This window comes from Grus americana, chromosome 1 (assembly GCF_028858705.1).
Source record: "Grus americana isolate bGruAme1 chromosome 1, bGruAme1.mat, whole genome shotgun sequence".
Lineage (NCBI taxonomy): Eukaryota > Metazoa > Chordata > Aves > Gruiformes > Gruidae > Grus > Grus americana.
The window spans coordinates 66,981,586-66,994,263 of NC_072852.1; the positions used below are offsets into that span (position 1 = coordinate 66,981,586).

Here is a 12,678-nt window from a genome sequence, read left to right on the forward strand (position 1 = left end):
TACCGTGACCCTGTGACAGCGTTTCTACAGACACGGTTTTACTAGTATATTAACCAGTGAATTGCCTCTTACCATTCTTGCATTCTTTTCTCAAGTTCTGGAAGTAAGAATTTACTGTGGAAGACATTTATCGATGAAATATTAGAAAAGATTTTGTTAATCACTTCAGCTGGAAATGAACCTCTGTTGGCTTCTTCAAGGAGTCTGGAATAGAATACCTGCAATACAGAAGAAGAGCCCCAAACCTATCAGCCTGTTATCTTTAATCAATGGAAGATCATCTATCCACCCCTCCTACTCCAACTGAGGCAAGATTAATATTTCAAAAATATAACAGGTGATGACAAACTCATTTATTGTCTTTCCCTCACCAGAAGTTAAAAGCTTCTCCTCCCCTTACGCCCCACTTTTTTTCTTGTGAGCCAGGAAAGCGCTGCAGGCGGAGCAGACATGAGGAAAGCCAAAGTGAAGTAGTGCCATTTTGGATTGACTCCAGGCATCCTGTCTGTTTTAACAGCTACATCATCTCAGCTTTCCCAGTCTTCCAGTTGTATTTTCCACTCTTGCTTTCTCTTCAATTAGCATGATGTCCAATCACCATTAGCCCAACCACTCTCCTTGTATGCTGTATCCCCTTATCCTTTTGAAATCAAAGTAGCTGGCAGACAATGAGTGGTCCCCATATGCTATTTAAAGCACAAAAGGGGCCCTAGTCCTAACTGGAGTCTACTGTAGTTTCTTTAAAAATATATGTGTATATTCTTTTCCCATCAGTGGGCTCTACCTGACTAGATGCAGCTACAAAATGGCTAGGAGACATGCGCAGCTGTTAACGCGCACATCACATAAAACAGTGCTTATGGGGATCTACGGTCCCTCTGCCTCCCTCTTCCATGCTTGAACAGACTGCTTCTCCCTGGAAAGGGCTTGGGAAAAAAGAAAAGAGTCTGAAGACAGGAACTTGAATAATCCCAACTAAGGGAGCAAAAGTGTCTGAAGAGGAAAAAAAAGCCAGACACTTTCACATATACTTTAAAACATGCTCACTTTGCTCCATCTCTGAGCGGACAGTTAGTTAATTTTGACAAGTTACTTTGAAGACTAGAAAGGTTACATAACTTTTTAACCAAGTTTAGAAACATTACAGTCCCTTCCCAGTCTTCTGCTTTCCTCTCATTGGCAGCAGCTGCGCTTGAAACTCATTTTTCAGAACTCTGTCCAGTTAATATTTGGAAAACAGGCATAACAGTAATGCACTTATGATGGCATCAAGGAAAATAATTGTACTTTATCCATCAGAAAAACCTGGGAATGAAGTAAACATTTACCTTTTTATTTTTAACCTTCTCTAAATCACAACTCTCTTTTTTTGGCAATACTTTACCTTTTAAAACACACATCATACTCATCCCAATGTGGGTCAGCTAGGTAAATCCACTTTCATGAGGATGATTACTTAGATTCCCAAGCAATCTGAACAATTATTATTATCAGTTGAGGCTTTTTACTTTTTCCTCAACTCTGTGTACAAGACTTATGCATTAGGCCTGAGAAAAGTAAACAGTGATGCCTGAGAAAAATATCACGGAGTAAGGCAACACATAGCTATAGGTATCCAGGTAAAATGGACGTAGGTGTTACGTGAGAAAGTAAACAAAGCTTCAAAAAGGAAAATACTCAAGAACTACAGACTTTCACATTTAAGAAATATCAGTTTGAGTCTACAGAGCACAAGAATTCAAATTTCCTTGCAGAAGAGTAATTTCTGTTCTCTTCAATAGGATTTAGTCTAAACATAGAGTGGGGGAAATAGGGCATACGCAGTTTAGAATGGGCATCTTCCTAGGTTCTTTAGCACTGTTCAGGTGGCTCAAAGATTTAGTAATTTTCTAGTCAGCAGGCAATTTCAGTATTATAAAATGATACGCTTCTTGTCCGTCTCACCAGAAGCCAAGAAACAGGTGAGCGTAACATTATCCATCCCCTTTGTTAGAAGGGTTGCTAGTATGAGGTTTGCATTGCTACTGCGTATGGTAACATTTACACACAGAGAACATATTTCATTAATATCCACAAAATTCTAATACTTTTAAAAATCTAATGTTCTTAAAATAGAAACATAGGCAAAGATATGTGGCAACTGCAAATGTCTGACTGAAAAAGTCAGCAAAATGTGAAAAACATAGCAACCACCTTTTTATGTAATTTATATACACACTTATGCAAAGCCATTCAAGGGAATTCAAGGCAAGAAAATAAAAACAAATTCAAGAAAAATGTACCCTATCTAGGAGGTCAAGTCGGCTAACGTAGGCTTTTTCTGTTTGCAGAAGTTCACTGGCAATTTTGTGCCGTTTCTGTTCATCTGTCTCCTGGAGGAAAATAAGAACAACTCTTAAGATACTGGAGAAAACATAATTTTATACTAAAAAAAAAAGTTGAAGAGACATATGATTACCTTACAGTCCAAAATGCAACTGGAATCCGAGTTTCACATTTAGTAATAGTCACCCCATTTTGGAAAATATAAACTTTCCAGTGGTTTAATCAACAAATACAAAAGTCAAAGATGGATAAAAAAAAAAGTAATCAAACTTCTGAGTAAAACTCAAAGCCTAAAACATTTAGTATTTCTCAGTTTGTACAGGGATCGTTGCCAAAGCACCAACTCCCTACTTAACAGATCAGCTCACATCCTGGTAATCGGGTACCGCTGACCTTTCAGAGCTGGAAGAACTGATTTGCAGAGTAAGAGGGAACAGATGGGATTAGTCGGTGTTCGCCCCCGCCCTGCTTCAAAAGTTATTTGAACTGCATGTTCTTTGCACGACAGAATTATTGAAAAATACCGTACAAAATGTCTCATGTTCATCAATACACTCATTGCTGATTAACTGTTGACTGCGACTATAGGGCTCCTTTGCTAGGTCTTTAAGGCAGTTGCTTTTGCATCCTAAGGGAAGTTTTCACTTTAAAGTCCTTCATGCCACAAAATATATTTTTGATTCTTCTGCTGAATGGAAACTTAAAATGTTCATTCAAATTTCAATATTAAATTAAATACGTTGGAATATAAAATTGTGAGTTGCTATGAGAAGTTGTTTCAAAACAAACAATGAAAGCACAGCTTTCTAAAATATTAAAACATTAGGGAAATGCCTCATGCTCACAAGTGTCAGATTCAACAAAATGACACTTCCATTACAAGATTTTTCTTCCCAATTTAGTGCTAGCGCTGAAAAGTGTTTACATCTAATGACATCCGAGCCTTTCCTAAGTAAATGGCAGTCTTATCACAGTGCTTATGGGAAAGTGGTAATTTTTGAGACAAACCATAGAGCATCTCCATAAAAAAAAATAAAGAGGAGAGCTTGAAAGAGTTATTTCTGATTTCAAACTGCACACTGCTTCCCACAAGAGTACGATAAACATTTTCAAGTACGTGTATAAAGATGGTTTGCAGAATACTGAATACTAAAGTACAATCTTTTCATTTAAAGGACTTCAGTGGCTTTTTTGCCCTTTTCTGTATTGGATAAGTATTCCAAATTTGAACACATTTCAATTCTAATCTGCAGTGTTAACAGTCACATTGCTACACGGCAAGCCTCCTCCCTAAATACAGGCTTTTCAATAGTGACTTCAAAGCTGTTCATTAAATCTGTTTAAATCAGCATAGCAACCACAGTAACCTACAGAACGGCATTTTAAGTGCTGTCAAAAGACATTGCAGGGAGCTGGAGGATTAGCTATTACAGCTACAGCATGTCGTTTAATGCGGCCATTTCCAAGGGATCTCACGTGTGGACTTGAGGCACAAAACCACGGAGGCTGCTGATTCCTCGGCAAATTTATTTTATTTTTCTCTCCCCAAAACCCCGCTTTCTCCCTGAAGCACTGCTATAGAACCAGTCTGCAGTTTTCAGAAGATTACTTGAATTAATAGAAGGAAAATCACACATAGCAGACTTGAAAGCATCAGACAAAATGAGCAATTCAGAAAAAGCAGTTGATCCTCACTCCTGAGTCAGGGCAAGCCCCTCTTACTCTCCCAGTATACTCTGACCACAGCTTTCCCATCCTCTCAGTATCAGCCTGACACATCTTCCTAATTTTTGAACCTCAGTCTCCTTTCTATACCAATCACATTACCCAAGTCAGGAATCTTCTACGTAGGAAAAAAATCACACACCATGGATGAGTTATCTTTTAATCACAGTGGCATGTTCTTATTCCAGCATAAGAATACCCACCTACAGGGTTAGATCAGCGCAAGAATAGAATTGTATTGCCAGTTTTCTTTTGAGGAAGTCCTCAGTTTCCCACCTCACCATCTCAACATTTGCCCACATGTTACATGAACTCTACCTGTGTTTTCTACTCCCACTTCCATCCTCCTTCCTATTCATTCTCCCACTTCAGTGTCTTATCTAGTATCCTATCCAAAGAAAAGCACCTGGTTTCCACGAGGTCAGTCTAGCTTCCTTCCTCTTGGAAACAACTGTTCACAGGCTATTTTGCTAGTAGCGGCATCCATCTGCTGAGGAGCTTTTTTTGGTGGGAGTGGCAGCCACTTGTCCTGAGCACACGGGATGAACTGGGTCCAGAGGCACACAGGTGGATGCATGGGTCACAGACTCACAGAACAGCAGGGGTTGGAAGGGACCTCTGGAGATCATCTAGTCCAGCCCCCCCTGCTAGAGCAGGATCACCTAGAGCAGGTTGCACAGGATCACATCCAGGCAGGTTTTGAGTATCTCCAGAGAAGGAGACTCCACAACCTCTCTGGGCAGCCTGTTCCAGTGCTCGGTCACCCTCACAGTAAAGAAGTTTTTCCTCATGTTGAGATGGAATTTCCTGTGTTCCAGTTTGTGCCCGTTGCCCCTTGTCCTGTCACTGGGCTCCATTGAAAAGAGTCTGGCCCCATCCTCTTGACACCTGCCCTTTTGGTATTTATAAGCGTTGATCAGATCCCCTCTCAGTCTTCTCCTGTCCAGGCTAAACAGAGCCAGCTCTCTCAGCCTTTCCTCATAAGAGAGATGCTCCAGTCCCTCTCATAGCCCTCCGCTGGCCTCTCTCCAGTAGTTCCCCATCTTTCTTGAACTGGGGATCCCAGAACCAGACACAGTAAGTGCCAGAGTGCTGGCAGCACCATGCTGCACAGCAAGGCATGTTTGGTGGAAAGACTCATCATCGCATGAAGCCAGTGCTGCAGCTGGCGTATATATGTGTGTGTGTATACATTTATTTCCTGCTTTCAGGGAATTCATTCGCAGCCATCCCAGCTCTGCCGCAGCACACACCACGCTGCGCCTCTACCAGCTGCCCATCCACCCCTCCTTGGAGCACAGAGCAGCCAGGCTATGGGCTCAGGGCAGGCAGACCCCAAGAAGGCGCCCAGCTTCTGCAGACCCAAATTTGGCTATTCCAAGTAGCGGGAAGCAACTCCTACAACATAATTTGGAAATAAATCCTGACAGTAAGAATGACACTGAGCCATTCGTTATTAGAGCTGTTCAACAAAACAACTTCATAGAGATAATGGAGGAAAATTCTTAAAAGAAAAAACTTTAAAAACCATGGAAAACATGAAGTTAGTATTCAACTTCTGAGAACGTCAATGCTTCCCTAAAGAACTACTGTATCAAATCTAATCATTAACTGTAAAAGAGAACTTGAATTCTCTTTTAAGTTACGAATTAAGCCTTATTTTAATGGGATATAACCATACATGCACACATCTCTCTTCACAAGTAGGATAATAAGATAATAGAAATGAAAGATATGGAAACTTTTTTCTGGAAAAGTTTTATATTTTCATGCTATGAATTTTTTATGCTTTTAGTACATCAGTATTTATATTGGGTTCCTTGCCATTAACAAAAAATACCAAGACAAAAATTTACTACAAGGTATACCTGAGCACATACTCTATTGCTTCAAGCACAACTTCTCATTGATTTTGGGGAACTTTTCAAACTGCTCTGACAATCCGTAACACGTGGCAACTCAATGTATAAAAACAATCAGGAATGGTTAATATGATATATACAGAATGTTGACATTAGAGGTGCAGGATTTCCATTGATGATGAAAACATCAGAAGTGTGAGGTAACATTATGTTCTTGATGTCTACTTCAAATCAGAATGCAACCACATTAAAAATGTTTAGGCAGCTTTTTTAAGCACTTGAGCAATTTAAAAGAATGAACCTCTACTCTTTTCCAAATAAATAGCAAAAGTTGAATAAAACTTTGCTATTAATTCTGTGGCTCCAGCTGAACTGAATTCTCAGTTCTAATTGTCTTGCACAAAGTGACCTTTGAAAACTCCAATTTTAAACAATATCTTTAAGTTATAAGCATATACAATTTGACAAGGGGCCTAATTATTCCAAATATTATAACTTAATTCTTTCCATTAAATAGTTCATATGCTAAACATGGCTATACAAACAAGAAACAAATGTATTGCTTAGCGAAGACAAGATACAAAAGTTAACTTCAGTCACTTGTTACCATCTCTGACCCAAACCAGATATTTTTTGGTTGAACAATTTATTAGCTGAGGTATTTAAATATTAATAATCTTGATCAGACCATACTTTCCATTCTATCCAAACACTTGGCAAAATTCTAAATCCTAATATAGCCATAACTTATCACCCAAACCAAACAGGAGCCATGTCCCATCTAGAAAACTATACCTACCAACATGATAGTGATGCTGCATATAATTCACCCCTATTTAGGTGTAGCCCTTGCCTCAAGGGCTTTGCAGTAATATATTAAGCAACAAGAGACAGGGTAAGAGATGTAGAATATGAACAAACACCATTCAGTCTATGTTGTGTTTGTTATGCTGATTTGGTCTAAAGTAACAGAGTGGGGTTTTCTTTTCTAAAACCATTCATGTCATAGCTGCTTCATGATCCAAAGCTTTCTCCCCTAAGTATTGGGCATATCAATGTAAATTTCCATGAGAATTTAAGATTTCCTTTAATTTGTTGAGTCCTCAGTTTCTGAAGTCAAGGAATGCATTAAATTTTACAAGACCTGCAATGAAAATCCTGATCTCCACCAGGTTTTACATCTAAAACACCAGAGTCCCCAGCATGGCCATTGAAAGGAGACATCGAGTAAGGACTTTAACGAAGATACACAATGGATTCTTCTCCATCTGTGGCATGCATGCAGTCGATATCCCTATTTCCTATCAGTCTCGCAACAAATACCGAAGCATTTGTCATCCTGTCTTCAGTTGGCTCTAGCAGCAGATTTCTCATAAGATGTTATTCAGGAAGTTAATTGATTGGGATGTTCTTGTACTATTCAGCCTCCGCGTTTTAGGCAAACCAAATTTTATGACAGAAGGTGTTTCTGCTGCAAGGCAGGAAACTTTTCACTTTAAATTGTCTTTTTGCTTGTGATATTTGTGGTTTGTGACTTTCAAACTAACAAAGTAAATAAGAGAAACAAAGTATACTCTACTATGGTTATTTGGAGAAAATGTTGCAGAACACCACAACATTTAGTAAGTTTTGTCTAAACTTTCCCAGAACGTGCAAGAATCTGACTTTAGTCACATCTACAGGGATGAGGAACAAAAATAATTAGAAGAGCAACATTCTTTCAGAATAAGCTTTCTTTTCCAAGTCTAAAAAGCAATTTTTTCTCCTCTGGCTTTGCACCACTCCCTGAGTTAATTCGCCCTTTCCAGCAGCGGACATAGGTTATTTCTGCTGTACATGTATGCATTTACAATGCAATAGCACCGCTTTCTTCTCTTCCCTGAATGAGGAAATATGGCATGCAGGAGACAAAGAATATCCTTTGCATCAGTACCAAAATATATATATCAGATGCATAATTTAAAGTTTGTCTATGACTCACATACATCTGCTCCTATTACTTTTACTCAATTGTACCTACACTTAATTAAAAAGGGCGGAAGAGTGCTGTTAGTCTGTGCAGTGCAACTTCAACTGGACTGCATCCCAGTTTTAAGATTCTTTACTGACTAAGTGGGTGCCTAGCAAAATCACAGATTGCCTAAATGCTCTTGCTTCTTCCCAATGCCAGCAACAGCTTAAAGCTCTACCAGACCTCTCCCTGTTGCAGACAGCATGGCAGCAGCTACTTAGACCTCCACAGGGCTGATTTTAAAGATCATAGAATGGTTTAGGTTGGAAAGGACCTTAGAGATCATCTAGTTCCAATGCCCAATTTCAATCTATAGGTTGCATTAACCCAAACTAAATCAGTGTTTGATTTTGTAAAGCATGGCCCTTAGAGCAGAGTGGTAGACATGCTTCTTAATCTCACTAAAGGGTATGTCCTTGTATTGCAAGCGAGCTGGTATCTCAGGAAGTGCTGCTGTGACCCAGTTCAGTTTTACGGATTCAGTTCCTCACCGATGCTGACTTAAGAGCCATCCTGCATGCGTTTGGTCTGTTTGGGGTTTTTACCCTTCAAGTACCAGCAAACAATACATCTAGTAACAGTTATATTACACCTCATAATTTGACTCTTGGTCAACATAGGACAGATCACACGTGCTGGTCCCAGCAGCTCAAAGGCAGGTTTTTATGAGATTGCTGCCATTATCATTTGCCCAGTTCCTTCCTGGACTTCACAACAGGACTGCCTCCCATTTCTGCTTTTTCCTGAAAATGCTGCCAGTGCCTTGCTGTGTGACTTGGATTCAAGCTTAACATCGTTGCCCATGGAGCATTCAGCACTTTATTGGCACAGAGAGGGGAAACAGGCATTACTGAACAGGAGATAGAAACATAATGAGAGGTGTGGCAGGTTAAAGGTGCCTTGGACCATGACCAGGCTTATGTTTAGATGGGAATCATAACGTTCATTCATTACTGGCAAAAACAACCCCCAAAACAGAAAAGAAAATCCCCACATCCCAGCATCTTTTTGTCATCACCAAGGATATTTTATCCCGTAACAGACAAGAATTTGAGACCCACCTTTCCCCCACACAGAATTTACCCTCAAGCATGTATGTACATGACCGCTAGCTAACCAAAGTCAAGGGCTTGGAAAGGTCTATGGTTAACTGATGCAGGTGTACTCCTGCAAGCAGTGAAGAGCTTTATCAGCGCTCAGCTGTTGGCTCTGCAGTGGAGAGGAAGGCAGGGAGGGTGCAGCCCAGCTCCCCTGCCATGACTCACACATAGCACGGCTTGACCAGAACTACTAATGATGTTCACTACACACCAGTGCTTCAGTACGAGAAGGTAAACTGCTTAAACTTCTAGAAGTGGAAATATGCACAATTTTTCAGCAATTAATTTCCCCAAGACAGATTTTCTTCCACCCACTTATTCCCCTTAATTATTTAAAACCTTCCTTACGAGGAAGCTCAAATTCATCATGGTGTAAGTCCTCCTTGCTAACAAGGCATATATTTAGTATACTCTGAACCTCGTGTCTATCTGATAGCTAGCAGACTGCCACTGCCTTTCCAGATTTGGCTTGACAACTACATCTAAGTTAAGGATTCACACGACAGCTCTGCGTGAAGCTCCATCGCTGTAGTATACCACACGTGGAATTTTATTTTATATACACCACTAACACGTGTCCCTTGTAGTCTGGCACAGCTGAAGCCTAGTGCTAAACATATACACATATTTCAGTTTCACTTTTTTTTTAAAACCTGAGATAGCTAATGGGAAAAGGAAAGGGGTGGGGGGAGAGGAAAAGAAAAGCAGGGGAGATGAAAAGGAAAGGAAAACTTTTTTTCCTGTCTCTTTTTCAGAGGAAAAATAACCAAAAGATTTTCAACTTTCTGACCTACTCTTATTTTTTTAAATAAAAACCTAGAGAAAATATACAAAGTAGTAATATAGCAAAACCAAAACAATTTCTCTTTTTACCTTTGTTTCTACAGGTTGATCTTGCTTACTGACTTCCTCAGTTGGTTCTTCCTTCACATTAGTATTAATTTCTAGAGTTTCATTTTCAGATGAGAGCAGTGTATCACTGCTTGGAGTCCTGTAGCAGCTGTTAAGCATCTGTCCTTCGCAGGCAGTCATACTTTGCAGTGACTCTCTGGAAGTACTTTCTCTTTCCCCATTTATCAAGCTGCTGTTGATGGCATTATCCGGAACAGGGGCGGACATAGCGGAGTCACGATCAGGTAATCTTCCGTCCTCATCTGTCTGGTCTTGTGCTACTACTCCATTGGCTGTGTGCAGCTGTGCAACCTGAGTTTTGTTGGTATTACTGTTTCCCTGTTTTTGTAGTGGGTGCTGGGAGGGGAGTTTTGGCTGAGGTGATGGTGTTGACCCATATCTTCCTTGAGATTTAGAAATGTGGAGAACAGAGGAATCTTTCTTCAAATCACTAGGATTTAACGGGCTAAAACCACCAAACAAACGAAACATAGATGAGAGAAGAGTTAAACATGCCGTTACAGCAAACCACTGGGACAGGGAGTAGGAGAGTTGCGCCTACTTATATTGCCATATAAGCAATTCCTCCCAAACCATTTTTTCCTGTGTTAATATTAGGAAGTTCAGGCCATCGAGACTTGAACTGCATTATTCCATTAACACACACACAAACATGTATTTCTTACTGGAAATCCAGAGTGCCATCCATATTGATTCATTACATCCTCATGTGTCTGGAATCTCATTTGTAAAATGGAAGACAGCATGATTAGCTACACGTAACAGATAAGGGAACCGAGGCACTGATACATGAAACAACTTGCCCAAAGTGTCCCAGAAGATTACTAGCAGAAATGGAAAAAGAGTCAGAGACTCCCCAATCCCAGTCCAATGCTTAAACTAACAAGCAGCCTGTTCCCTAATTGCCTTTTAATTATACAAACACGTTATCCCTTGTTCATACCCTTCACTATCTCTTTCTCTATTTTACTTTTGAGATTTTGAATTTTAGAGTACTATAAATGTTAGCCTACTCTGCAAAAGTGCTTGGCTTCATTATAGTTTAAAAAAAATAAAAATAATTGGAATCAAAATAAAACCTATCCATTTTTGTCTGAAGTACATTTAACAAGCCATAGTCAACCTGCAAAGTGATACCATAACTGTCCTCTAACATATTGTTCCTAGTATGGACCATTAATCTTCTGGAAAGATGAAGACTGCTTACAAATTTTATGTTTACTTCTTATTTATAGGACAGTTTACACAAATATTATAAGCATATTCTGCACTTCCGTACACAGAGCTCAAAAAATACCTTATACTAGCTTCATCTTCTTCCATCATATAACAAATGAATTAGTTTTTTATTTGTATAAAGATTATGTCTTTTTTAAAAAAATAAGCTTAACTCTGAGATAGAATTAATTTACATTTTCCAATTGCATGCACACAGCAAAGAGGTTTAATTAACTTTTTGCCATGCCTACATGTTTGTGGGCTGTACAGACTAATGAAAATATGTTATCATAATTGACAATCGCAGTTTGCAGTTCACGAACATGCTACCTAGTCATTTGAAGAGCACTAATTACAAGCGAAGTTCACCTTCATGGAAGACACATTTTGTGAGTTGAGCTCATTTAAAAAAACCCAGCAATTGCTTCCATGGCCACAGCAGGATATTCCAGAACTCCGCATGCTAATTATGGAAGTTTCTCATAAGCACAGATGATAGATTTGAGGAGAATTTAATCATTGGACAGATATTATTGGGTGTACTTAATGAATGATGTTGGCCAAAAAGCAACGCGGCTTCCCTTACTCCCCCAAACCAAAAATGCCCTTATTTTCAAAAGCCTACAAATAAGAAAGTTTTCATTGCTCTCTTTATAACTTCCTTTATTTGCATAATATTGAAAGAGTTCCTGTACAAACCAGTAGGCATGCCTAAGAGGTGGAAGTGTAGGACTCATTACTGTAGGGCACAATGAACATGAGGAGTTTTCTTTCAGAAAGGATAAAATTGTTTTTCTAGGGATACTGCACTGTTAAAGACTTGAATGATGCTTTGGAGGAAGACTAGGAAACAAAGTGATAACAGGACTGGAGACCTGAGCTAGAAGAATTCACAGAACCTCCAGTGCTGCAGTAATCTCTTTTCCCCATCTTTTGACAGCTGTCATGACAGCAGTGCAATTAAGTCTCTGCCTAATGATGGAAGTTTCTTGCAGATAAAGCTCTGAAATTATTTCTATTCCACTAGACAAACGTACTTTTGTAATGCTCAGTTGCTTCTGTATAAAGGATTAAATTTTCCCCCATCTTGAGGGGGAATTCTTTCAATGAAAGTCTTAATACTCTGGTTCCTCAGAAGGACATGCTCTGTTGTACATCATGCGTTCATTCCCGTAGGGGGCATCCCTTCAGAACATCAGTATCCTGAGGAAACACAAGCAAGCCACATCCAAAACTTGCAACGCTCAACTGTCACTGGACTGTTTCTTGAACTGTTCCTCTGTCACAGGCTTTCTGGAAGATCGCTGTCTTTATACAGAGTGGATATATTTGGAATTTTTGTTTCAGAGATTATAATGCTTGTCACGTACATCTAATTAAAGACACAAAAATAAAACTATTTTGTGAAAGCAGAGTTCACTGTGGCTCGTGTTTCTCAAAGTTCCAAATGTTTCCCATAAAAGGCAGTATCAAAACTCAAGAACACCAAGCTATTCCGCCCAAATCACCAAATACTACAAAGCAA

At 39.4% G+C, this 12,678-nt stretch overlaps 1 protein-coding gene across 20 annotated transcripts in view; it reads right to left on the minus strand.

The window, feature by feature from the left end:
* The window catches only part of FGD4 (FYVE, RhoGEF and PH domain containing 4), a 114,503-nt gene that overhangs the window by 22,695 nt on the left and 79,130 nt on the right, over positions 1-12,678 (minus strand). For 18 of the 20 annotated variants that reach the window (XM_054830983.1, XM_054830991.1, XM_054831012.1 and 15 more), the window contains 3 exons: positions 9,897-10,380; positions 2,283-2,372; positions 73-218 (listed from right to left, as the gene is read on the minus strand). In XM_054830983.1, coding sequence (XP_054686958.1) covers positions 73-218; positions 2,283-2,372; positions 9,897-10,380 — 720 coding nt within the window. Of the gene's footprint in view, positions 1-72; positions 219-2,282; positions 2,373-9,896; positions 12,357-12,678 lie in introns of all 20 variants that reach the window. The other 2 variants (XM_054831147.1, XM_054831136.1) reach the window with 2 other exon arrangements.